Source organism: Aulostomus chinensis, chromosome 22 (genome assembly GCF_037954235.1).
Source record: "Aulostomus chinensis isolate RoL2024-O1b breed Wild chromosome 22, RoL_Achi_v1.0, whole genome shotgun sequence".
NCBI classification, from domain to species: domain Eukaryota; kingdom Metazoa; phylum Chordata; class Actinopteri; order Syngnathiformes; family Aulostomidae; genus Aulostomus; species Aulostomus chinensis.
In genome coordinates, this window is record NC_141341.1 from 23530892 (window position 1) to 23555632 (window position 24741).

General features: G+C 39.5%; 2 protein-coding genes across 2 annotated transcripts in view; one reads left to right on the plus strand and one right to left on the minus strand.

Moving 5' to 3' along the window:
- The window catches only part of col9a1c (collagen, type IX, alpha 1c), a 38838-nt gene extending 21615 nt beyond the window's left edge, over positions 1-17223 (plus strand). The window contains exons 16-37 of the mRNA XM_086192939.1: positions 1926-1964; positions 2111-2167; positions 3465-3518; positions 3749-3802; positions 3878-3931; positions 4426-4479; positions 4571-4624; positions 4715-4768; positions 4884-4937; positions 6514-6567; positions 7124-7168; positions 7295-7348; positions 8153-8206; positions 8295-8348; positions 8514-8621; positions 8703-8747; positions 8836-8868; positions 10090-10236; positions 10477-10531; positions 10711-10905; positions 11492-11578; positions 16280-17223. Of these exons, the coding sequence (XP_086049065.1) occupies positions 1926-1964; positions 2111-2167; positions 3465-3518; positions 3749-3802; positions 3878-3931; positions 4426-4479; positions 4571-4624; positions 4715-4768; positions 4884-4937; positions 6514-6567; positions 7124-7168; positions 7295-7348; positions 8153-8206; positions 8295-8348; positions 8514-8621; positions 8703-8747; positions 8836-8868; positions 10090-10236; positions 10477-10531; positions 10711-10905; positions 11492-11578; positions 16280-16482 (1608 nt within the window). The 3' untranslated portion in view covers positions 16483-17223. The remainder of the gene's footprint in view (positions 1-1925; positions 1965-2110; positions 2168-3464; positions 3519-3748; positions 3803-3877; positions 3932-4425; positions 4480-4570; positions 4625-4714; positions 4769-4883; positions 4938-6513; positions 6568-7123; positions 7169-7294; positions 7349-8152; positions 8207-8294; positions 8349-8513; positions 8622-8702; positions 8748-8835; positions 8869-10089; positions 10237-10476; positions 10532-10710; positions 10906-11491; positions 11579-16279) is intronic.
- A 534-nt stretch (positions 17224-17757) lies between these two features.
- The window catches only part of col22a1 (collagen, type XXII, alpha 1), a 74336-nt gene continuing 67352 nt past the window's right edge, over positions 17758-24741 (minus strand). The window contains exons 58-65 of the mRNA XM_086192520.1: positions 24265-24336; positions 24141-24176; positions 24008-24052; positions 23431-23610; positions 23026-23092; positions 22750-22932; positions 21902-21979; positions 17758-20491 (exon numbers count right to left, since the gene is read on the minus strand). Of these exons, the coding sequence (XP_086048646.1) occupies positions 20298-20491; positions 21902-21979; positions 22750-22932; positions 23026-23092; positions 23431-23610; positions 24008-24052; positions 24141-24176; positions 24265-24336 (855 nt within the window). The 3' untranslated portion in view covers positions 17758-20297. The remainder of the gene's footprint in view (positions 20492-21901; positions 21980-22749; positions 22933-23025; positions 23093-23430; positions 23611-24007; positions 24053-24140; positions 24177-24264; positions 24337-24741) is intronic.

Genomic DNA, 24741 nt, shown 5'->3' on the forward strand with positions numbered 1-24741 from the left:
AGGTTGTTCATCAACTGATCAAAAGTTTAAGACCACAGCTCAAAAAACCCTGAAAACCTCCTAAAAGAGAAACTGAAGTGTCAAAAACTGACTCAGTAATGAGTAGCTTCACCATTATTGTTGATCACTTCAGCAATTTGTTTTGGCATCCTTGATGCAAGTGTTTCCAAAAGGCCATTGGGAATGTTGCTCCAAGTGGTGAAGATGGCTTCATGGGGGGCGTCCACCTTCTGGAACTGATGTTCATTTTTGTAAACTTCCCTTGCCATCCATCCGCAAATGTTCTCAAATGGATTTAGATCAGGGGAACATGCAGGATGGTCCAAAAGAGTGATGTTATTCTCCTGGAAAAAATTCTTGGTCAGACGGTCATTGTGAATTGTAGCGTTGTCCTGCTGAAAAACCCAGGCATTACCACACAGACTAGGGCCCTCAGTCATGAGGGATGCCCGCTGCAACATCTCCACATAGCCAGCTGCTGTTCGATGCCCCTGCACAACCTGGAGCTCCATTGTTCCAATGAAGGAAAAAGCACCCCAGATCATGATGGCGCCCCCTCAACTGTGCCGCATAGAGAACATCTCAGGTGGCATCTCCTTGTCACTTTCTTCCACAGTTGAATGTCCCATGTTTGGTGCTCCCTTGCAAAGTCCAAACGGGCAATTTTGTGGCATTGAAGGAGACATGGCCTTTGAAGACGATTTTTGTTTTTGAAGCCCTTCTTTCACAGATGCCGTCTGACGGTTATTGGGCAGCAGTCAGCACCAGTAATGGCCTTAACTTGGGATGAGGATTGTCCTGTGTCTTGACAGACAAACATTAGGATCCTCCGGCTCAGCGCCAGTAAGATTTTTTTTGGGTTCTACCACTTGATCTTTTTTTTTTGTTCCATAACCCTTTGAATTTTTTAAGAAATGCAAAATGACTGTCTAACTGTATTCAACCTCAGCAGCAATGGCACGTTGTGAGAGGCCTTGTTTATGCAGCTCAACAATCCTACCACATTCAAGGACAGTGAACTTTTTTGCCTTTGTCATCAAGAGATCTTTCCAGTGTGATTACTTGACAGGAAATGACATGGAATCCAAATTTCTGCACAGATTTTGGCTTTTAAATGCCGTGGTCTTAAACTTTTGATCAGCTGATGAACAGCCTATTTCAGTTAAATTGTTTTCAATAAATTGTTTGCTCACAACTTTTGGCCTATTGTTCCCATTTCTTCTTTTTTTGCATTTTGAAGCTCTACTTAGAAGCTTCCTAAGATCCAACAGTGCAAAATGCAAGTTTATGCAATTTTTAACTGGTCTTAAGATTTTGATCAGGAGTGTATCAGGCTATTATCAGCTTCAACTGAAATCATACACGGTGTTTTGAAGCAGAAGGTTCAGATGCAATCAGTAAGGCAATCAGTAAATGTGATGATCTCAATATATATCTGAGCAAGGTGCCTAGTATAAACCAGATTAAATGCTGTGCAGACACACCATGCCACCACAACTCTAACTATATTAACTGTCATGCTGACACATCATTTAACTTTTTTTCTAGAGGTAGTTGAATATCAAGGTGGTGGTGTCCACATGCTAATCCCCTCCTCTCATTCCATTGTGGCGTTTAATCAGATTGATTCTTCGTGAGTCCAGTGTAGCCAGGGTCAGATTTAAAACGTAAATTTTGTCAGCATGTCAAACCTTACTGTATGTCACTGACTGGTGAATACACTAACCCTGAAGACCTACTTCCTGTTGGCCGTCTTGATTCAGAAACTCATACACATGTTGTTGAGCTCTGATCTATACAAACTCTTGAGCATATGCAGATGTTGCATGTAACGATCTTTCTCTCTGGGAATTTCTGCTGTAGTGGATTGATGCAAACATCTAAACCCCTAAGGATGTTTTAGATGTGACTCTGCTATGTTTTAGGGACCGCCTGGTGCCAGCAATGAGGGAAGTGGGGAACCTGTGAGTCAATCGTCTTTTCACACTGTCAAAAGCTTAGTGGATGCACAAGAATGGGATGGCTGATTGTGAATGCCTTATAAGCCGTTGTGCCTGTGTCTTCTTGGTCCCTGTTATTATCAATTGTGTCTTTCTGTGTATGTTTTCAGTGTCCTGCTTCCTGCCCTGCTGGTCCGCAGGGAATGCCTGGGTTGCCGGGGATGAAGGTGAGGAGTAGCAGTGAAGGATATATTATGTAGTGGTTTCATATGAAAGCCAAAGTAAAAATGCAGTAACCATTTTTTTTGCAATATTTTTACCATTATCTAGAAATATAATGTAGAGTTTAATTCATATAATATCAATCATACCCAGTGTTACAAAGTAATTTTCACATGAAGACAGACATAATAAATATGAAACAACAGTAAACAATTAATTGAAAAAAATGCTTTTCTGTTAAAATAGGTCGGCTAGAATGATTTAAAGGAAGATCCTGATTTAGCACACCACAGTTGCTCAGGCACGTCATTCCCCAGCCAAGGGGATAAACAGCAAATGCTAGGTTCTCCAGTCTTTAATCAAGAGGTAGGACTAGCGTTAGTGCAGAGGCAACAGTTCAGATATTTGTTCTGGGCCAGGCCATGAAGGACTTAAAGTAATAAGTGAAAACTTAAAATCCATGTTTGGTTTTAATAAAAAAAAAAACCTCATCTCTCATTTTGGACAATTTTGAGTCTTTTTTTTATTGATTTCTGTTTCATACTGTAGTTTTCTTGTTTGAATTCAAACAGTATCAATCATTAATGATTTTATTTACACATCATTTCAAACAGGAAAACTACAGTGTCAAACAGAAATCAATAAAAAAAGACTCAAAATTGTCCAAAATGTGAGATGAGGTGTAAATAAAATCATGAATGATTATTTTTATGTCATTCAAACACACCACTGATCATAGCCAAATAATATTTCTCAGATGATAATATCATTTGAGATGATTATGTTTTCGTATTTCTCAAAACTGAGATTTGTGCAATAGATCACTTCACCTTTTCTAACAGGAGGGTTGGCATTCAGTGATAATAAGGCAAGAAAGGAATGCTAGGAATATAACTTTTTTTGATTTGACTAACTTTGCTGTCTATACAAATAAGAATCTGTACTGGTGATCCCCTGAATCTGTTCAAAAACTTGATATTCTGCAGATTATGATGTGAAAAAAGTCATTCTGTTTAGCTCACTGCAGTCTCACGCAGAAGGTACTGGGCAGAAGTTCTTTAGATATTAATTGATGAATGGATGCTAGTGTCATGAAATTTAGAAACAAGTCAAAAATTGCTTCTTCTTTTTTTGGAGCAAATGTTATATCTGCTCTTGTACGAAAGTATTGGTCTGACTTTTGCTAAGAAGTACATTTGGACATGAATATAAAACTGACTGAAACAAAATAAATTCAAGTGATTTGAATAATCAAGAAAAGAACATAAGTGCTGATTATTTGTTATTTGGTTGTGCCCTCAGGGACACAAAGGTGCTTCTGGTGAAAATGGAAAAGACGGCGTGGCTGGAGTGAAGGTAAGTGAGAGGTTGAAAGCAGAAAAAAATATCTGAAAGGTTCATTAGCAAAAACTGATCATAAACACATCCTTAAAACTGATAAGCAACAACTGATACAAAATAATTGAAGTATGACATATATTGGCTTCATCACCCAAAAAGTTCTTTAACAACTTGTGCATTCATTATATGAGTAGAGCCAATAAACATAACTGTTCTGTAATGTAATCATTTGTTATCTTCCACAGGGAGAGGCTGGAGCAGAAGGTCCTCAGGGTCCACCAGGTCGCATGGGAGATGATGTAAGATTATCTGACCCCAGTCACAGTTAGTTGTATACATTTCTAAAACTATGTAATGTGTCTTGTCAATTTCAGGGGCAAAGAGGTCCCATTGGATTCCCTGGAACTATTGGAGAGAAGGGAGACAGAGTACGTTAACACTTCCGCAGCATTAAAAAAGTATCATCCTTGACAGAAGGGTCCTCCGAAAAATGCTATAAAAATATTATACAGGGGAATTATTTCTCAAAGAAAAATCAATCAACATTATCTGAGATCATCCTCTGCACTGGTCTGTAATATATTTTATTATCGTTAGAGTTATTTTTATTATATGAAACAATTTGCCCTCTGGTTAGTTTTGCAATGCAGTCCCACTGAATGGATAACTATTTTGCGAACAAAGTGCAGGCAGGCTTTTAAAAAATTCTGAATGAACTGTGGTAAAAATAGCAATATTTAGATACACACCGTTGCCAAAATGTTTGCCGTTTGCATTTACAATGCCTTAGGAATTATAATTATTATAAATATGACTATTATTGGCTTTTAGCTACTATAATTAGCCAAAATTACATCTTAGGGCCCAGATAATTTTAAAGACGTGATTTGTTTGTGACACATTTTACTTGTTCTGTTTTTAGGGTCCCCCTGGTTTCAACGGCATCCCTGGACCGACCGGCCCACCCGGAGCTCCTGTGAGTAGTTTGTTGTCATAGACAACTTTCCAAAAGGATGAAAGAACAAACTCACCCAGATGTGGTTACGATTCTTTTTTTTTTCTCTTAGGGTCTAGAGGGAATCCGTGGACGTCAGGGTTTGGAGGGGCCTAAGGGTGATGATGTGAGTTCTACAAATGTAGATATTCTTCTGAAAGGTATTGCATAGCACAATTTGAAATATTTGTTCTATGTTTGTTATGATGTTGATTAGGGAGCTGTGGGACCACAAGGAGAGCGCGGTCCTCAGGGGCTAAAAGGAGAAGTTGTAAGTATGCTAATGGAAGTGATCCAGTGATTAATCTTTCATTTTGAATTTTTCTGGAGCTTCCAGCACTGATTATTGTGTGATTTGGTAATTAGTATGTTGTTTGATATTACAGGGAGAGACAGGCACAGATGGCTTGGATGGGATTCCTGGAATTGATGGAACCAAGGTGACTTCTGAATTAATCAGTCCCTCCAGGAAAACGCGATTATGCGATCGCATAATTCAACGTATAATCAGCCAAAGTCCACACATTAATGCGTGACGCTGCACTTTCGCCACATAAATCGGCAATTTCCATGCAAAATGCTGGAAATATGCAGGGCTTATGTATTTTCATGATCCCCGCATTTTTATTGCAAAAAGTCACAGATATCTCTGCAGAAAATTGGGAAATGTTGCGTTTACTTCACACAAGAGCAGCCATTTTCCTCCTGTTGCATTGGGAATTGTTGTAAAGTGACGTTATCGGAAAGCTGCAAACCCCGTAAAGAAGACATGATGAAGTCTGCAAATCAGTCTCATTTGCAAACAAAAATAAACCGTTGACTCATCAACGTTTTGTAAGTTTGTGCCATGTGTTTATTTAGATTAGAACTTCATTTATTACCAGCACTCTCTGTGAAGTAGTATGCCTTCTTATCATAGGAAGTCATTAGGAATAAGTCTTTTCACTCAGGTAGTAGCCTCGTGAGAACAGAGTGCTGGGGGAAATTTTTTGTTTTCTTTTTCATAAAACCACAGTTTTTGCAAGGTCACGCAATTTTTTCAAATTCATGCAATTTCATTGCATAAAATTACATAAATATCCTGCATATCCCATCGCATTTTTTACATGCACAATCAAGGATATTTGCAATCACAAAAAACTCTGCATTTTTCTGGAAGGACTGATTAATGTTTATTTTTGACAGTGATGCAATGTTTAGATTTCACTCTCCAAATCTATTACCAGAGATTTCAACTGACAACTTGGGCAAAGCAAGAAAATGCTAATATCCTTAACATGAGCTGAGGATGAAACTACAGCACAGCAGGAATTTATACAGCACTCAGGCATTTCACAACAAAGATGCGATGTGTAAACTTAGCAGCATTTGTGTTTTGCATGAGCTTTTACACAGATGCTGCTTCTGTGCCGTAACTACCTCTGCTGCCATTAGAAAGCGGAATCAACAGTTCCCTCCAATTCCATCTTTGTGTGCTGTGCAGACAGTGAGGCATAACAGTGGAGTAAAATACCTTAGAATCTGCACATAATCCCAGCCTGATGTTTGAATGTTAGCTGCCTAATATTATTTACCCAACAATATCTACTTTTAGTTTGCTAGCAATTGTGGGCTGCTGGTTCTACCACATCTAGAAAGCTTTCACCAGCAAAAGAAAGTTTAAGCTCCATTCCAACTGGGCAAAAAAACAAATAACACCTGCTTACACCTGACTTTTTAAGCCAGGGGAACGGCTTTAACCAGCAATCTCTCCCGGGTGAGATGACCTTGCAGTCGACAGGGTAGGCTCTTATTGGCATTGATAGAAAAACGAACTTCCAGTCTCTGACCCACATGCAGTGACATAGAGGAACAACGCAACAACATGCAAACAATAGTGAAATGGTCAATTTGTATTTCATAAAAATCTTAAAATTCAAAAACTCTGAAAATGAAGTCATGAGAGTGATAATAGTCTTTACAGTGATCTGACCTTGTTCCTGATGATACAGTTTAAAGTCTAAATCCACTCCACAGGGAGAGCCTGGTACACCAGGAGCAAGTGGTGTCAGAGGGATCGTGGGTATTCCAGTAAGTGTGACCTTATTTTGATTGAATCTGTTACTTTAACAGTAATAACCAGATTAACATTATTGCTATTAATTTCATATGGATCAGTTTCAAAATAAGTAATAGGAAGAGAGATGAAGACATCAGATACATCAGAAGCTACGTGTACTGTAGGTCAGATCTATCAGGACTAAGTTTGCCTAGAGCTGTATGAGATGGGAAGCTACAATTTGGATTTTAATGGGACATTTAGTACCATTATACCATTCAAGCATTATATCCCTCAAAGTCGTATAGGCTTTTTACCAACTTCAGGAGAGAACATGATCAGATGAAGTGTCAACAGTAAGGTTAACTGCACCATGAACATGTGAGTCATTACAGTAGGGAAATAAATTGAAAGACAACCTCCAAATATTAAGGGACCTTGTACTGATATATGGTATCCAAGGAAAACATTATGTCAGTTGGCTGTGATTTGTATAAAAAAAATAATTAATAGTGGGTTTTTTTGTGTTTTTACACTGTTTTAAGTAGAAATTCATTTTTTCTACATGTTTTTCTAATATGTCATTAGGGCCTTCCTGGCAAGCAGGGAGTAGCTGGACCCACTGGCGCAAAGGTTTGGTTTGAAATAGTTTGATAAACATGTCCATATCATGTCCTAAATGCTGATGCTGCTTGCAAGGCAATTCATGTGGTGAAACCGAATTAGTTTATACTAAGACAATTTCTCTCATGGGCTTAGGGTGACACTGGTGCTGAGGGACCCATCGGGCCAGTCGGACTTCCTGGAAAAACTGTGATTCCACCTTTAAACCTCTAAGCTCATTCCAGTGATATTCATCACTCAAAGATAAAGGAATTGACAATTTTTTTGAGAAACATTCTTCTTTTTTATCCTTTCTAGAGCCAGACAAGATGATAGACACCCTTCTGTCCTCATGCTGTATTAGAGACCTGTGGCTTACAGAGGCTGACTGATCGCTACTTAGCACATTGGATGGTTGTGGGTGAGAAGTGTTAGCATACCTCTCTCAAAGTAATCAAATACACTTCTCTCCAAAATGAATTAATGTAATAGTTGTACATAACATTCATTATGTCATATTTCATTATTGACGATTAGAAAACCAATTTTGAATCACAAAACATTGTAATTTTATTATTGAACATGTAGGTGGAACTGCTTTACTGACTTTGCGCAGTGATTTGGCACAACACCTCAAAAGAAACATTGTAACTTCGCCCTTCAATAACTGGAAGAGAGACAGCTGATACCACTTATGGCCAACTTTGAAAGAGATGATGAAAAGGATTACTTCTGTAAAAACAAATAATCTAACCTGATCTATTTGATGACTTTCTTAATAACACTGTCCACCCACTTGCATTCATTTTTCATTCATTCATCATTGTGCTAGGCTAACAAGCAGTGGTTTCTGTGGGTCTCAGTTCCTTAATGCACACATAAGGGAGGGAAGGGTATCTGTCTTCTTGTCTGTCTCTGGGGAAGATGGACAGTAAGAATATTTCCCAAAAAGTTGCCATGTTCCTTCAATTGGATGCATGCGCTGCAAGTCAGGTCCTCATCTGTTTCCCACAGGGTGACATAGGATCCCCCGGAGAAGATGGGAAACCAGGAGATAAAGGAGCAAGTGTGAGTTAATATTTGCTGGTGCTCAAGAGGTTTAAGGTACAGCAACAATACTTCTAATTTATAAAATTTATATATAATCAATTTCCAGGGTGAGACAGGAAAACAAGGTCCAGTGGGGCCTGCAGGTCCACCAGGCATTCAGGTGAGATATTTACATGCTATTAACATGAAAATACACTGAACCTATTCTCTCTGGATAGATTGTTTCACAAAGCCCCACATAGTAAAATGAAAAATTATACTGTATATAATCAAGGAATCCCAACCAAATGACAATAAAATTGATGTATATGAATTGTCTTTGTAGGGTAACAAAGGAGATAAAGGTGAAACTGGAATGAAAGGAATAAAAGGTCATACTGGACTCAAAGGGGATCAAGGGTCGACTGGACCTATGGGACCAAAAGGAAGTATGGTGAGACCAATACTCCAAGTATGCATCTCAAATATATATATTAGACCATATACATATTTTGCATGTTATTTTTGTGACCAGGGGGACACAGGTCTTGCAGGAGATCCTGGAGTCAAGGGAGACCAGGTATGTGCTGAGATTTGATTTGAGTGCAAAATTATTGCAATTTACCTTCTCTTCATAATTAGCTTATCCTCTGAACTCTGTGTTTCAGGGTCCTCCTGGTGTTCAAGGACTCAAAGGGGAGGTACAAATCTGTTTAAAAATTGTTACTGAAGGACATTTTTTCATAGTAAATTTTCCAGCTCGCAAAGAAACAAGAGTTCTCAAAGTGTGGTTCAGGGATTCCTTGAGAGTCTTCCATGCAGCCAAATGGAAAAGGAGGAAAAACACTTGAATTCTGACACAGCATCACTGAATGACCTATTTAATATGAACATTTTCCTTTTTTAAAAAATTGTTTTTTTCACAAATTGTAAGACAAATTATGCGGCATAAGAGCTTTGGATCTTACACGACACAAGTGCAAAAGATCAACTATTCACTATTAAATTGTGAAAGACTTAAAAAAAAATCAATAGATGATGCAAAATAATGTTTGACATTAGCCATGATGATTCTGTTTCCCAACACATTAAAAATATTAGCAAGGCTAATACTGACTTAAATGTGATGTCATTAAACATTTTTTGGGGGGGATTTGTTAATTTGTTTCTGAAATTAATTCATGAGACAGTATTGTAGACAGCTAAATGTACATTCAAATGTATTGTAATCATGCAAGTGTGTTAGACAAAGTGCTTTTTAAAGTAATGCTAGCTTGGTAATGGGGCATATACCTAGCTAACTGAAAGCTAAAGCCATTTACTGTTGTGGTTGCTATTGCTGACTTCCTGTGGCAACCATATTGGATTGTAGATTTTTCTGAAATATCTCTTGTATGCCTTGATGTCTTCACATGTTGGTCAGTTGTGTAATTTTCCCAATTTTCATTTGATTTTAAAATTGTATATCTCTTGTATGCGCTGAAGGATTGGGCGCACCATGATAAATTGTTGTTTCTCTGTTGAGAGATGAATTATGGTGTGAGGGTGGGCAATTGGAGGAGATTCCAGGCAGTTGCAGGCAACTGTCCATGTCTTGCTTTTGATATTTTTGAGGGTTGGATCAGTGATTCTGTTTTAGATTGCTTGTGTTTCAATTCTTGTAGAGAGGCATTTAAAGGCAGCCTCTAGGTATATAATTTTCCTAGATATAAGGGTCCCTATAGCAAAATAATTTCAAATTGGGGTCTGTAGCTTAATAAGAGTCAGTTTGGCTCTCTGGAGCAGGAAAACCTTTGAAAAACCCCTGGTAACAACTAAACAAAGTACGAATATCAAAAGCTCCATAGGTCATACAGTACATGGACACAGTTGTTTTCCTATCATCAGAGTGGAATGGTCAGTATTTAAATTTTCACCTTCAGCAAGGAGCAAAGGGTCAGAGAGGAGCTACTGGTGCTGATGGCAGACCAGGTCAGCCAGGTCATGAAGGTTTGGCTGGCCCAGCTGGGGCTCGAGGACTGGAAGGAGAACCAGGCCTTCCTGGATCACCAGGGCCAAGAGGTCTACCTGTAAGTATTAAACTTTTTTAACTATTTACTGTAGCATGATGCCTCTTATCAGTGGTTGCAGGTGGTGGATAAGTGAAAGATATAGATATTAATTACTGATTTAGTTTGGCAATGTTTTCCTTTTCTTTCAGTATACTCTGTGAACAGACAGACCTAATTATATTCACATTGGCTGTATGAACCTCCTTGAAACAATTAACGGTCATTTAGAATTTTTTCTGTATGTTTATTAACCCACAGGGCCCAAAAGTGAGTGATGAGAGCCTTCGGGAGATGTGCTCAGCTGTCGTTGAAGGTGCAGTTTGTTCCCTTTGACCAAAGGACCTTGTGTAATTCATGTAGTGATAACAGGCTGTTGTCTTTAAATATAAGAACCATTGGTCTTGTGGTCCATGGAGGAGCGAATATACTTAAGATACCCCCTACAATAAATGCTCATCACTTTAAAGCTAATGTGACATTTTTTTCCTCCAGAACAACTAGCAGAGTTCATGAAAGAACTTTTGAAGAAACCAGCAGCCCTTGGTGCCCCTGGTATCCCTGGACCAGCAGGACCAGCAGGGCCTCCCGGAGACGCTGGAGCAGCTGGAGCCACAGGACCCCCAGGGCCAGTGGGTCCCAAAGGTCATCCAGGCTTCTTTGGACTTCCAGGTGCACCAGGCAAAAAAGGTCAGTCAGGTGTTTTCAATCTATGCTCCACTGTTACTGGCTACATTGCGAAGAACCAACTTTTAGAAAACCCTGAACAGAGTGTATGTTGCTTATTGCTTGTCCTTTATTTTCCCTTTGGAAGTAGAGGTAACAAGAATGTACCTCAACATCTACCTCTGCCAAAAATGAAATGATTTGCTTTGTTAAATGAATCTGCCCCAGAATGTAATGGTCCATGCTACACCTTATCAGCAGATGAAAATCAACTCATAGTTTTTGCATACTCTTGCTGACTGAAACATGACCTCATTGGCAGACTTCATGAAGCCTCTAGGGAAGATAAAAGTGTCAGCTTTAGGGTATAACATGTATCATAGCACCATGAAAAAGTTGTGTACATTCTGGAGCTCTGCAGGTGGCAGGACTCAGCTGTGCTTAACAAATTATAATCAATGATTCTGAACCATCAAACAGTTGAATCAGAATGAAATAATAATGATAATGTTTCCTCGTTATGTCTCCATAACAATGAAGATAGTCTGCTTCTCCAGTTCCTTCCTGTCTCCACTGATATATCTGTCCTGTGCTGCTCTGTTGGTGACAGGTGACACTGGAGAAAAAGGAGTAAAGGGAGACAAGGGAGTGGACGGTATAGCAATCAAAGGAAGCCCAGGTGAACCAGGTCCACCAGGTATGGTTGGCATGATAAAAGACTTCAAACATCAGTTTGTCAGAATGAAAAGAAATATTTGTTTGAGGTAAAACACAAACAGAAATGTTCTCAAGTTATAAGCTATATCACTGTAATATATATATATATATATATATATATATATATATATATATATATATATATATATATATATATATATATACACATACCTACCTACCTGGTTTTATTATACATATATATATATATATATATATATATATATATTACAGTGATATATATATAATAAAACCAGGTAGCGGGGGCAGCAGCCTCAGCAAGGAAGCCCACACTTAAGGCCACCCTTTTCCAGCTGAGGACCATGGCCTCAGACTTGGAGGTGGTGATTCTCATCCCTGTTGTTTCACATTCGGCTGCAAACTGCCCCAGCAAAAACTGGAGGTCGTGGAGATGGAGAACTTCAACCGCAAAAAGCAGATACGACATTCTCCTGCCGTCAAACACGACCCCTCCACCACCCAGCTGTGCTTCAAAATTCTGTCCATAAAAGATATGAACAGAATCGGTGACAAAGCGCAGTCTTGGCGGAGTCCAACTGGGGACAAGTCCGACTTACTGTTGGCAACACGAACCAGACTCTCACTCCTCCGGTAGAGACTGAAGAGCCCTTTGTAAGCAGCCATCCACCCCATACTCCATACAATATATATCTCTATATATCTGTATCTATCTATCTATCTATCTATCTATCTATCTATCTATCTATCTATCTAGAGAGAGGTAGAGAAAGAGATAGATAGATAGATAGATAGACAGATAGACAGATAGATAGATAGATAGATATACACCTTCAATTAAATGTTTTTCAATATCAATGTTTGTTCAATATTCAATGTTTTTCAATATAGTTCTACTTTAAGCAGTGGAAAATGGATGGATGGATGAATATACTACCAGTCAAAAGTCTGAACACACCTTCTCATGTGATGTTTTGTCTTTATTTTCATGACTAAATTGTAGATTCTCACTGAAGGCATCAAAATTATGAAAAAGTGTGAAATAACTCTGAACATGTTATATATTTTAGATTCTTCCAAGTAGCCACTCTTTGCTTTGATCACTGCTTTGCACATCCTTCGCATTCTCTCGATCTGCATCATGAAGTTGTCACCTGGAATGGTTTTCAAACAGTTTTGAAGGAGTTCCCAGAGATGCTGGGCACCTGTTGGCCCTTTTGTATTCACTCTGTATGTGCGGAGGTGTGTTTAGGATCATTGTCCTCTTGAAAAATAATTGATGGTCCAGCAAAATGCAAACCGAATGGGATGGCGTGTCGCTGCAAGATTCTGTGGTCGCCATGCTGGTTTAGTGTGTCTTCAATTTTGAATAAATCCCCAACAGTGTCACCAGCAAAGCACCCCCGCATCATCACACCTCCTTCTTGATGCTTCATGGTGGGAACCATGCATCTGTTCACCTTTTCTGCATCACACAAAGACACAGTGGGTGAAACCAAAGATCTCAAATTTGGACTCATCAGATCAAAGCCAGAGTTTCACTGGTCTAATGTCCAATCCTTGTGTGTATTGGCCCAAACAAATCTCCTCAGTTTGTTGCTTTTCCTTAGTCGTGATTTCTTATCAGCTTTTCAACCATAAAGGCCTGATTCACAGAGTCTCCTTGGAACAGCTGAAGTAGAGCTGTGTCTGCTACGAGAAATCCATGTGGCATTTATCTGGGCTCTAATCTGAGGTGCTGTTAACTTGCCGTTTCTGAGGCTGGTGACTCAGATGAATTTATCCTCAGCAGCAGAGGAGACTATCAGTCTTCCTTTCCTGAGGCGGTTCTCATGTGAGCCTACTTTGTTGTAGCACTTCATGGTTTTTGCGACTGCTTTTGGGAACACATTCAGTTTTTTTGCAATTTTCCAGACTGACTGACCTTCAGTTCTTAAAGTAATAATGGACTGTCATTTCTCTTTATTTAGCTGATTGGTTCTTGCCATAATATGAATTCCAACAGTTGTCAAATAGGGCTTTCAGTTGTGTATTAACCTGACTTCTGCACAACAAAACTGATGGTCCCAAACCCATTAAGAAGGCAAGAAATTCCACAAATGAAGCCTGACAAAGCACACCTGTGAAGTGAAAACCAATTTAGGTGACTGCATCATGAAGCTCATTGAGAGAAGGCCAAGGGTTTGCAATGCTGTCAACTAGGCAAAGGGTGGCTACTTTGAAGAATCTAAAATATGAAACATATTTGCAGTTAGTTAACATTTTTTTTCTTTTCTACATAGTTCCATAAATCTTGCTTCATATATTTGATGTCTTCTATATGTATGTACAATTAAGAAAGTCGTAAAAATATTGAAAAACATTGAATTGAAGGTGTGTCCAAACTTTTGACTAGTAGTGTGTGTGTGTGTGTGTGTGTGTGTGTGTGTGTGTGTGTGTGTATATATATATATATATTTATATTGAGCGTTAGCATTAGTTCTGTCAGGCCGTGGTAGTCAAGTGCTATTGGCTTCCCATCTATCAATCAAACTGATCAATCAGCTGATCTACAGCTGCTCTGCATCAGCTGATCAAATCCCTTGCTTCTGATTGGCCCCTCTCAACTTAAATGTCACCCGGCCTCAACTCCCGCTCTGCTAGCTTCTGGCTATGCTGCTCTGCCCGCTGTCATCGCTGCTATCTGCTATCTGCTGCTATCTGCTATCTGCTGCTATCTGCTGCTATCTGCTATCTGCTGCTATCTGCTGCTATCTGCTGCTATCTGTTATCTGCTGCTATCTGCTATCTGCTGCTATCTGCTGCTGCTGCTATTTGCTGTACAGTTGCTCCCGCTCGCAACTTGCTACCCTCCACCTCCCCAGCTCCACCTTGTCGTGTATACATGGCATAGTTCGTTCTATGTCATGTTGCTGCTCTGTTCCCGGGGGTATGTTTGCTCTTCCAGTCTTAAACTGGGAGAACCTTCCCTCACTCTGCTGGTCCCCTGTTTCATGGTGCTCATGAAAAATTATCAGGGGGCTCCTCTGAACAGAGCCATACCGCCAATTTGTACTATAATAAACGAATCAAGCTCATTATCATCTCTTGTGTTTCTTGACGTGAATGGACCAGACAGAAATATATATATATATATATATATTTTTTCCATTATATCTGGGTGGTGAGCACAAGTAGAGTGCAGTGAAATGTAGCCAGATCCAACAAGAGTGTTTTGTTAAAATGGAGGTGTGGTCTGAATTTCCTCTGATTTGTCTGAAAGTGCTATTCATGTGCCAGAATGTTCTAAGGTTATGTGGTTTGTGACAAACGGACTTGATCCTTTTTCGATCATTTTGATTTCCTACCCCCATTCTGGGCAGACATGCTCAACTCTGCTTCTGGCTGGGTAGCAAAGATCCAGCTACCTCATAGCCATGCCCAGTGGAGTGCCCATCAGAGCATTGATATTTGAGGAGCACCAGAGACGACAAGCTAAAGCTAAAAGAGTTATTGCTAGCTTACACAAAAAGCAGAGTTAATATACTGAACTATATGGCAGATATCTCCTTTGTTTCATGTGTCAAGCATGTCTTCAGAGTAAGCCTGCATAATGTCTACTTATTTGATATGTGTGTTACTTTTAGTTGTGTTTACTTGCTACTGTAACTTCATTTTATGCAACTGGGCACTGAAGGAGTTGCATTGCAGAATTTCACACACTGTAGGCCAATACTTTTGTGAGTGTTATACACATTGATGTGATAATAAACTTGCACTGTAAAATGCATCTATACACAGAAACTGAGGAAGTAACGGCACAATCAGTCTCCCTGCGAGCCTTCAGTCATATTTGTTTTGCCAACTACAATTCAACATAAGCAAAAAAGAGCAACAACCTACCTGTCCTTAAGCTATAACTCTCTTACTGTATTAGCTTTAGCTGATCATCTCTTACATTATACACATAGCAACACTCTGAACAGATGCTTGGGCAATGAACATGAGGCATATAATCAGGGTGTGGCTAACCCTAGCGACAACTTTAGCAAACTTTTTTGTACTTTGGGAGAATGTTTGTGGGTTAGGGTTAGACAACAATACATTTTAGCGACAAAGTGACATAACTATTGTATTAACTGTCTACTGTATTTTTAGGGTAGTCTTGACACCATCCCTCCATAATCTCAATTCTAAATATTTATCATGGTAACACTCAACATTTTGATGAGAAAGGTCAGCCAGGATGAGGGTGTTCTATCAGCATAGCCTTCCCAATCAAGCCTTAAGTCCTTCCACTAATTCAACCCAGCTTCTTCTTATCAAGACCAGCTCAAGACAAGACACCCTTGTTTTGAGCCATGAGTGGAGAAGAGGCCCTAATGAGTTGTGGAAAGACATAGTAATGACACAAATTTATTGTCAATAAGTCAAGCTTTTCTGGCCAATATTTTCACAAGTTTTTGTAATAAGCCAGGCTTTTCCTTAGCGTGGTTTAATGGAGTCTCAGTTTCTCATTCACATTTTTCGACAGTGTTGTATCATGAATCCTGGCATTCTTGATTTTGGATTGTCAGTGAAAATGTGGGGACGGATACGAGCAAAGCAAAGTTACAAAAGCTGAACTTTTATTGATAAAAGCAGCATGAAAAAAAACTGTGTGAAATAGGTGCTGGACACACGGCCACACTAATTATTTTCATCATGTTGTTTATCTCTACCTTAGGTGCACCAGGTCTTCCTGGCATTGGCAAGGATGGCAAAAATGGAGAGCGTGGTGAGATGGGAAGTCCCGGTGTCCATGGAGCAGCTGGTCCAAGGGGGCCCTCAGGTCCACCAGGTCTTTGTGACCCATCAACCTGTATAGGCAGAATTCCACCTTACTATATGGTCAGTGGAAAGAAGTCAGCCAGCTACAAAAAGCCATGAGACATTCTCTGCTGACTGACACACAGATCACATCCTTCAAAGGCTTCAAACATATCCACTGGAACCGCCAGTCAAAGAGACACAAAGGGAAGCTGAGACAAGGCGCAATTGTAGAATATTGTATAGACATTGGATGTGTATGTGATGTTATTGGTGTACTCAAAGATAGCTGCTACTGATGCCAAAGCAACCAGCTGACAACAGGCCCTTGAAAAGTCTGATGTCTACTGCTGACCCCTGGACACACATCTTTATCTTCATCAAAACTAACTCAAAAAAAGGAAAAAAAAAAGATGCAGCTTTTTGTTTCCCACCTATGCATGCATTTTCTAATGGTTATAATCTCACAGAAGACGTTATTTGGACTATTTTACCTTAGCTGCTCACCAAGTTTCATATTGACCCAAGTGATTCTGTGCCAGTCAGAGGCACAATTTAATGGAATCATCCCTAATTTCCAAGACAGATATATCTGAATACCTTAATATGTTTCTCCAAGTGCATCCCTAAGCGATAACACCAACAATGATTTTTTTTTTTTATTTAGGACCATGACTTGATTTGTCATATCAATGCTTTCTCTCAACAATGTAATAAAGTAATGTTATTTGGAAGTGCAGTGTGTTGTCTCAAAGCTATTCAAAAATGTTACAACTCAAATAGTATACAGGTGGCAATAAGTCACATTATTACTTCACATGGTTAAAAGAATAAAAAGGTTGGTATGCCCCTGTAAAAAGATGACCCACATCCTCTCCACATTAAAATGGTTTTGTGCTGACAAGATCCTTTTATTGTTATGGATATAATTCACTGTTGCCTGGATACAAACTAGTGTCACCATATTTTTGTGTCTGTCTGAACTATGCATATCAACTATGAACATGAAGCAGCCTAGGCTTAATATGCTTTACTTAAGAAATTATTGATGATTATGTGCTGCTATTTATGTACATGGACACGTGTAGAAGAATCTTTTGCATCTGCAAAACATCCTTGGTGGAACTTTACACCATTGATGGTGGTTGTTGCACCGAGGGTCCGTGAAACAGAAGTCTTCATGCTATTTGTTTTCAAATATTTTCCAATAGAAAAACCAAGCCAGAGAAGGACTTGTCATGGATATTGATTTGCGTTCAATGTACATAACATTCGCCAGCTACACTAGGTATTTCTGGTTAGCTCTCTGCTAATGAACATATGTAAATAGTTAAGCCCCTTTTAGATTTTTTTCATGAAATTATAAAACACTGTGTGTTACTATGGTAAGAAAATTGTTGCCTATTCAAAAAAAAAACAAAAACAAATCCTGTGTTATGAAATGAATTTATTCCAGTCTTTATTATACAATACAGTACATGTGTCTTTCCAATACTTCCAATACTAATTTAAAATATTTTAGCACCAATTTATCAGGATAAAAATAAGAAAAACCTGGTTAATACATTTCAGTTACTGGAAATCAATAATTTAGCAGTATAACTTAAAAGCAACCTTCCAATCGGCAGAAGTAAGTAATTTGTATAATGAAATATGTACGGCCTACCGTGCTGAATACTGTTTGCACAACCATATATCATTGCATGAAATACTGATACAGTTGGATTGTATTAAACCAGTGACAGAGAAGCAGCTGACAAGTAAAATGATATAAATGTTGACAGACTCCATTCATACATTTATGAATTTTCTAGACTATATTATCTCTACCAGTAAATTTACATGAGCAGAATCAAAAATCATTGTAGCTTTGAGTAGGTTGTTTGAGATGCAGATTACTGTTTCAAAAACTAACATTTCTCAGAGCTGCACTGGAGGCAAACAGACCTGCTATGACTCACCAAAATACATTTCTTCTGCTTCCCTTGGAACTGAGAAGTCTTGGCCACACTGACACATAAAACCTACTTTTCCAACAAGCTCAAAAGCTTTCATGTCAGCACACATTCTTCAGGCATAACCCACTGTTTAACCTGAGCTGGAGATGGCGAGGACTAGCTGACACCATCCCTGACCTGTACTTTAGGTCGTACTGCGTCTCTCGGCAAATTCAAATACGATCTCTATTTTGGGTTTATAGTGAAACTGCATGAACCTTGAAGACTGGTTCCCCACATCCTCGATAGTCTTGGGAGTTGATGTGTTTTCTTATTCTCTTAAATGAAAATGAATGGGATACTTTTTTGGAGGCTACTTAATATGTTGTAGATGAGCAGGACATTTGAGGATAGAAAGAGTGTAATTGGTGCAGGAGAGACGTAGGGCAAACATATTTTAAACAGTTAACACAATGGTCTGGTCATCAGGATGCAGGGAGGCGACTATCAATTTTCGGTTCCAGGGGACAAATAAAAGCAATACGTTTTCAGAGCAGGGCTGAGCTGGCTTTGCCCTATCACAGCAAGGCACATAATAAGCCTCAGCGAAAATAAAGGAAGCGACACATTTAGAGAAAGCAATATGAAACAAATAGCCTTTCAAGAGAGATGCACAAAAGCTGCAATTATACCTCCAGCGCAAAGCCATTTACTGCACAAGTCCATACAAATCTCAAATAGAGAGTGACCAGAGACACTTCATTAAACCCAAATAGTAACATTACTCTGACTTGACTTCCGTCTTCAAGAATTATGTGTCTGGAACAAACAATCAAATAGCATGTATAAAAGATGCATACATGCCATTTACTGGACTTACAAGCAAATATAAATTTCATTAGAAGTTTACATGATTCAAATTCATACTAACAAATTGTGTAACTGTTTTTAGATAAGTGAAAAGGATGTTAGAATGAAATCCTTCCAATATCCCCAAAGCTAGAAAACTATTTCCAAGGTTCCACTTCATGGCCTGTGAGAGAGAGGTGATTTATTCCTTGAATAAAGTCCTTTCTGTCTTAATAAATCAGACATGTATACTTTTAGAAATCCAGCAACATGTCAGATTAGTAATAGAAAGTAATTCTTCACCCAAAAAGTGTTGCTTTTACTTTTCAAGTACTCACAATAGGTGTCTTGAGCTTACAAGGATGTTATTCCCTCCTTCTCCTATTCCCTCATCACATCTTTGTGAATGCAGAGTTCAGGAAAAGCCAGACACATACTTTATTATCTAGCTAGAGGCCATGACTATGAAAAAGTGCTAAATCACATGTCATAGTATGACACTTTAGTACGGTTTTTCTATTGTTTGCCGTCAATCACCATTAATAAGCTTTACATGGCTGGGTCTTTCTAAATTCTGCAGTCTCAAAGAAGTAATGCAGAAGGAACTAGAATCTTCCTGAGCTCGAGACATCTATTTGTGAGTAAAATATCAAATACATTTTTGGGGTGAAGCATCACTTCAAAGTGACTGAACTTATTTGCCTGTGGCCACAGGAGCACAAAAGCAACACTGCATTAGAAGCACGAGGGGCTTGTTCTCCTGAGGCATGGCAGGTATTGATAACAAAACAAATTCCCTAAACTAAGCAGTTGTTTAAAAAAAAGAAGAAAAAAGAACACAAACCAGTTTGGTAAGCAGTAATCTATTAATGGTCTAACCAGGTTAAGAGGCGGGAATAGTGTCATTCTTCTTACCTACCTGTGGATTTTACAGGAGGCATGCGAGTGAGGAAAAATACTGTTTAGCTGCCCTCTTTACCCCATATGAGATCAGATCTCCGTCCAACTTCATACCATAAACAAAACAAAGATTCTGACAGGCAGCAGATGACTTCAGCCCTCCTTACTGAGGTTATCTTGAAAAAGAAGTTCTTGATTCAGGCAGACATGACTGAGTTCATAAATACATCTCTCTGGGTCTCTTATTTTTTAAGTCCCCTTGACATTTTTGGTGTGAGGTCTCTGTGCAAGGCTGGCATAGTAGGCACACTGTGTAGGGTCACATTGGCCAGGAGGCCCTGGTGGGCCAGGTTGACCATGGGGGCCTGGGTTTCCTGGCTCTCCCTGGGCTCCAGCTTGTCCTGGGCTACCATCTTTACCATAGCCAGGCAGACCGGCAGGACCTGAAGCAGATACAGGAACAATTTTGGATATCAAGATAGCAATCCACAGCAGAATCCAGACAGGTCAGGATCAGACTACAGTATGTTTTTGTCTTTCACTATGTACATCATATCATATACACATCACTTTCATACACATTTTCCTATTGTATACACCCATGCACATGCAGGCAGGGGTTATAATGAAAGGTTAGCCCCCCTTGAGAAGACAAAAAAAAAGGAAAATTGTAACTTTAATGCTCTACTAGCAGTTCACAAACTTGGGGTCTGTGGACCACCAGAGTTTCTTTGAAGGTCTTCCGGGTAGGTCGTTAGTAAATTAAGGAATAGGTCAGTTTTACTTTGAATTACATGTTTGAAAAAGGCTTAATTTCACAAGCATTAAAGCACATGAATTCTGTCACAGCAATACCAACGCAACCTTTGAATACACTTTGTAAAATTTTAATGATCAGAGACTTTTCTTTTTTTTTTTCTTTTGAGAATATTTAGGTCAAATTCTTTTGATCAGTGTTGATAATTTCCTGGCCATTAATTGTAACACTGTATTAGCTTCATGCTAATTTTCAAGTTCAAGTTTGTCCTTTCCAACTTTTTGATTGGAGAAATACTAAATCAATAAGGAAGTGCAAAACACTACTATATTCTGAGTTTAAATTTTATGTATAATTATTAATCAAGTGATAGTTGTGTTGTATGTTAGAGTAGTCTTAACCTTAAAAGATCCTTCCTGAGCAAAATCATACATGGAGAATCAACTTGATGTCCAGAACATGAAAAAGAATGTAAAACTTGATGCTAGAATTTCCTTGAGTGGGGCATCCGAAATGGTAGGTCACTTGTTCTTCTACTACAGGGAGTAAAAACCACCATTCATCATTCTTCCATCCATCCATCCATCCATCCATCCAACCACTTTCTACCACTTATTCTGTTAAGGGTCACAGGGGGGCTGGAGCCTATTCAAGCAACCTTCAGGTGAGAGGCAGGGTTCACCCTGGATGAGTCCCCAGTCCATCTCACAGCCAACACATATAGACAGACAACCATTCACACTTACAGCCACGCTACGGGCAATTTAGAGTATCCAATTAATGTAGCCCCCCTTGCATATTTTTGGACTGTGGCCTCCCACAAAGCTGGAGTACCTAGAGAGAACCCACACAGGCACAGGGAGAACATGCAGACTCCACACAGAAAGATCCCGTGCTCCAGCCAGGCTTCGAACCCGGAACCTTCTTGCTGAGAGGTGACAGTGCTAACCACCGCACCACCGTGCTGCCCCATTCCTCATTCTTGACATTTGTATTCTGATTAGACACTGTAAATGTTTCAGTAACCATATCCTTAAATTGGAGTTTTAACTGATCCCAACAAAAACCCAGAGTAATATAATAAGCTGATTGTTACCGATTGGACCAGGAGGGCCTGTATCTCCTCTCTCCCCGACACCAGCTTCTCCCTTTTCTCCTCTTGCACCTTTTTCGCCTGAGGAGAACAACACAGTCAGTGTTCTGCAGACATTGTGTCTGGAACATGTGTATCAGGCATGTTAATGGGCTTGAATGTCAACATCCTTTTCAAAGCCTCTGTCATTGCTTGCTAGACATAAGGGAAGTTAACCTGATGCCATGCAGGAATAATTATGACTTGACCTTTAGAAATGTTAGCCAAGATTCATCATTTCTGCATCCAAACATTCTTTTTTCTTGTTTTTCATTTTAAAGCCAGGAAATATGGCAAAAGAGCAACAGGGCTTACAAATTAATGCAAATCCCAAATGTTGTCACTGCAGACTATCAGGAACCACACTTGGATACTTACGGTGCTGTTTGTGTGTTTGTTTGTTTAATGTTAACAGGATTATGGCAAAGCTATGGGGTAGATTTTCATCAAACTTGGTGGAAGTGTGCCGCAATAGCCCAGGAAAAACCCCTTACAGCAGATCCATTTGGCAAAAAAAAATGTTAACACTGGGTTTGCCTGAGGTCTCCTTGGCAGAGATAAAGATACTTTCCCTCTATTTTGCTCTTTCTTTCATCTCAAACATCCTTCTGGTGTTTCTTGGAATGCGTGACAATTCTGATAAAAAGCTGTCATTATTAATTACTAGTAAATTATATACAGCATGTGGCTACTGCTGTAAAAGATGTTTATGTGTGAATGGAAGCAAACACAACAGACACATTGAGAGAACAATCACCTTACAAAGTACACACACTCGCATACAATAAGACTTCTAAGAGCCTTTGTTCTACCTTTAGGGCCCATTGGTCCCCTTTGTCCTTCTCCTCCGTTCTGGCCAGGCATACCAGGCTCTCCAGGGGGACCAGGTCGTCCAGAACTGCCATCTTTTCCTGGAGGGCCAGGTGGTCCTGGGCGGCCTGCTGTACTCTTGACATGTGCTGGCTGCATCTGAGCTATGAGGTATGCCAGTTTGGCTGGACACCCAAGCAGAAACAGTCTTTAACATCTTTAATGGGCCAAATGAAGCAAAGAGGTAAGATAAAAGACGAAAAGATGTGTCATCTCACCATCCAGCTGTTTAGCAAGTTCCTCCTGAATGAGCCGTCTCATCTGCTCCAGTGACACTGACTCTCCCTGACCACAGTGACGTTCTCAATCAATATGCCATTGGAACCACTGATTCAGAATGTTCTTGCCATGCTCTCAGAAAAAGGGTTGGACCCACACAATACAATACATACCACAATGAAAACACAACTTGCTGTGTACCACTCAAGTTGTCTAATATGCGCATCACATGATATTGATACCTCAATGATCAAATTGAATCATATTATTTATTTCAAAATTTACATTCCTATTTATTAGTATAATATTGGCCAAGTTGTAGAATTTTGGTGCAATAGCATAAAAAGAAAATTGATCTATATTACAGCATTGATTTCATTGCTCTTGTCAGGTATATGACTCACCCTTGGACCTGGTTGACCAGGGTTTCCAGCAGGTCCTTGTGGCCCAGGACTTCCAATTTCTCCTGGTGGTCCTGACATGCCCATCATGCCAGTGTGGCCCTTTCTGCCAGGGGGTCCAGGGTTTCCTGGCATACCTGGTTCTCCTGAATGTCCTTTATCTCCCTTGACCCCTGGGTCACCCTAGTTGAGATGGCAGGATTTGTACATTTTTCTTCTAAAGTTGACTCAATGAGAAAGACATTCGGGGCTCTATTTTATGATGTCGTTGCTAGTTTCTAACACTGTTATTTTCTTGGCCAGTATGGAAAAAAAACAAAACAGAAATGTTAGCAGTGTATAAACCCCATCCAAAGATAGAACTTTGTTTCAACTAGGCTAAATTTGAACCTATTCATAACTGGCGCAACCCACAACACGCGGAGAAGAATAGTTAAAAAAGATGAAAAGGAATTAAACTGGGAAAATACAGTCAGAATTTCAACCAAATTGAATATTTTTTTACTTGAATTTGATATTCAAATAAATGATGAATGTTCATGCTGTACACCCATTATCTGTCCATACAGTATGTGATCACCTTGTCTCCTTTAAGGCCACGGTCACCCATTCTGCCTGGTGTCCCCTGCAAGATGGCGAATATAAATGAGAAATCCACTCGTGGTATACAGTACATGTATTATATGATCAATGTCATCAGCAGAGCTGCTTACCTGTTTCCCTTCTGGCCCCAGTGGACCAGGAGGACCCTGGAAATGGAGAATTAAGTTTACACTAACAAAAGATACTCAAAGGTGTCTTCAGCAATATTTCTTAAAAAATGTAGTAGGCACTTACCGCAGGGCCTTTAGGACCACTAAAGCCTGGTAATCCTGGGCTGCCAGGCTCTCCCTTGTCTCCTCTAAGACCCTTAATGATGGAAAAGACATGGCGGTCCATCACACACACTGCATACTGTACTTGAATTCCTAAAGCTCTGCTCATTACTGAGGATTCAACTAGATTAACGTTTAGCTCTTATCATCGTGCAGCACTGGCCTGGATAAAAATCTCATAACGCAATCTTGGGGTGGAACAAGCAAGCCAGAATGGATTAAAATCCGTATTTACAGGGGACATGTGGGCCTGCAGACAAGCTGGCTGTGGCAGCCCCAGAGAGCAAGGATTTACTCATGTTTGCACAAACTGCTTCAATATCATTTTTCCCAATCTCTGATTTGCTTGAAATCATGCTTGTGTCCTTCAGCTCACTCCAGGTTTCTTTTGTGAGGTAAATGTGAAAGTGTCCTAGCCTTTCTGTGTCTTTGTCAAGCC